At 56.1% G+C, this 2,446-nt stretch overlaps 1 protein-coding gene across 1 annotated transcript; it reads left to right on the forward strand.

Annotated features, from left to right (window-relative positions):
• Positions 1-271: 271 nt before the first annotated feature.
• LOC140855575 (probable receptor-like protein kinase At1g11050) lies at positions 272-2,234 on the forward strand. The gene has a single exon (XM_073251602.1). The coding sequence runs from the start codon at positions 327-329 to the stop codon at positions 2,232-2,234; it is 1,908 nt and encodes a 635-aa protein (XP_073107703.1). The 5' UTR covers positions 272-326.
• Positions 2,235-2,446: the final 212 nt, after the last annotated feature.

The raw sequence follows: 2,446 nt of genomic DNA on the forward strand, positions 1-2,446 counted from the left end.
AAGGGAATTGTCCTCTTGAGCGCAACTTTCACTGCGAAGTGATCCACTAAGAATCTCTACCAACAAAAGAAAAAAATGATCCACTGCGAATGACGCGTTAGCTACGGGGAGGACTTTGACCATCTAGACTTGCCCAAGTCTGCAAATTTCTCCCGGAAAATGCCGGCAAAGCTGAATTCAAAGTCAACTACCATCCAAATGCAAATCCTGAGGCCGATATAACAAGCATAGCGCCGTTCGACTACAACCCACCGCCCCAATAGTAGTGCTACTCGTGGCTGCGCCACCTTCTTGCCTCCACTTTTCTCCTTCCCAGATATAGATAGATGTGGAGATCTTTATTCTTCTTGCTGTTACTCGCGAGCACTCCACCGCCGGAGCCGTCGGTGGCGTCAGACGAGTGCCCGATGGACCTGAACTACGTCGGGATCTTCCCATGGGACCGCTCCTACTGCCAGCCTCCCCTCTCCAACATGACCAGCTGCTGCACGACCTTGCTGAGCCTCTTCGGCATCGCCATCGGCCAGCGTCTTCGCCTCACCGGCCTCTTCCGCCTCCCCAACGCCACCGCCTCCGCCGCCTGCCTCGCCGACTTCAGCTCCAACCTCTCCGCCCTCTCCCTCCCCTCCGACCTCGTCCACACCTGCTTCCCCTCCCCGCAGCGCTTCGTCATCACCCCCGACTTCTGCGCCGGCATCCTCAATCGCCGGAACTGGACCGCCAAGCTCGGCCCCTCCACCGCCATCGACTCTGCCTGCCGCTCCGACCTCTCCATCCCCACCGAGTGCTACGCCTGCGCCAACGCCGGCGTCGCCGTCACTGCCCAGCTCACCGACCTCGACGGCAACGCCTCCCACGCCACCCAGTGCTTGTACCTCGCCGTCGACTATGCCGCCGGTGTCGCAAACCAGTTCGGCCCCGAGGACCCCCGCGCCGCCGGCTGTATCTTTAGCCTTGCCCTCTCCTCCCTTTCGTCGCCTCCCACTCACTCCAAATCCCACACGGCCACCAGCATCGCCCCCATCGCCGCCACCCTCGCCCTCGTTCTTCTCCTCTCCGCCCTCGGACTCTATCTCCGGCTTTTCAAATCGAAGAAAAAGAAGAAGCTTTCCAAGAATCAGCAGCAGAGCTCGAGATCGAGATCCCACGCGCGTCCCAACACCGGATCCATCGTGTACGATATCGAGGAACTAGAGAAGGCCACGCATAACTTCTCTGAGAGGAATATAGTAGGGCGCGGCGGATTTGGTGTTGTCTACAAGGGGACGCTCTCCGATGGGAGCTTGGTCGCCGTCAAGAAGGTATTGGAGCTGAACTTGGAAGGTGGTGATGAGAAGTTCCAGAACGAGGTGGAGATCATCAGCCACCTTCGTCACCGGAATTTGGTTCCCTTGAGAGGCTGCTGCATCACCAACGACAGCGATGACATCGAAGAAGCGAAAGAAAGGTATTTGATTTATGAGTACATGCCTAATGAAAGCCTCGCCGACCACATCTTCGCCACCTCATTGGATGGCGATGGCCATTCTGGAAAAAATAAGTCAACTTTGACCTGGCCACAGAGGAAGAACGTCATACTGGATGTGGCAAACGGGCTAGTTTATCTGCACTATGGAGTGAAGCCGGCGATCTATCATAGAGATATCAAAGCAACAAACATTCTGCTAGACGGGGAGATGAGGGCAAGGGTGGCCGACTTCGGGCTCGCAAGGCAGAGCCGCGAGGGGCTATCGCTCCTCACCTCCAAGGTTGCTGGGACTCACGGCTACCTGGCTCCGGAGTATGCTCTCTATGGGCAGCTCACGGAGAAGAGTGATGTTTATAGCTTTGGAGTCTTGGTGCTGGAGATCATGAGTGGAAGGAAAGCTCTGGATAAATCGGCGGAGTCGAACTCGGCGTTGATCACCGACTGGGCGTCCAAGCTGGTCAAGTCCGGAAGGGTGGAGGAGGTGTTGGATGCGGCGATGGTGAACGAAGGTAACCCAAAAGGGATCATGGAGAGGTTTGTGCTGGTGGGGATTTTGTGTGCTCATGTGATGGTGGCGCTCAGGCCGACGATCTCGGAGGCGCTGAAGATGCTGGAGGGTGATATCGATGTGCCGCCGATACCAGACCGGCCGACGCCGCTCAGCCATCCTTTCGGTGAAGATGGCCCTATCACTGCTTCACCAGCTTTGACTACGCTTCTGTCTCCAGCCTGTGGACAAGCACAGATGGTTGAAGGCTCCGAGTAGGAGACTTTCAGAGGATGAAGGAACCGGAGTGTACGTGCAAGCCAGCAGGTGCACGTGTGTGTTTGTATCCATGCATGTATGTTTTTATATATGTGTGAGCATGTGTTTGTATATATTGTGCCAGCACATGCATTTACGTGTATGTTGCGGCCAATCCCCTCATCGTCTGATCGTCGGGAATGCGCACCTACAAAAAAAATCCTCACTGACCG

Source organism: Elaeis guineensis, chromosome 1, assembly GCF_000442705.2.
Source record: "Elaeis guineensis isolate ETL-2024a chromosome 1, EG11, whole genome shotgun sequence".
Lineage (NCBI taxonomy): Eukaryota > Viridiplantae > Streptophyta > Magnoliopsida > Arecales > Arecaceae > Elaeis > Elaeis guineensis.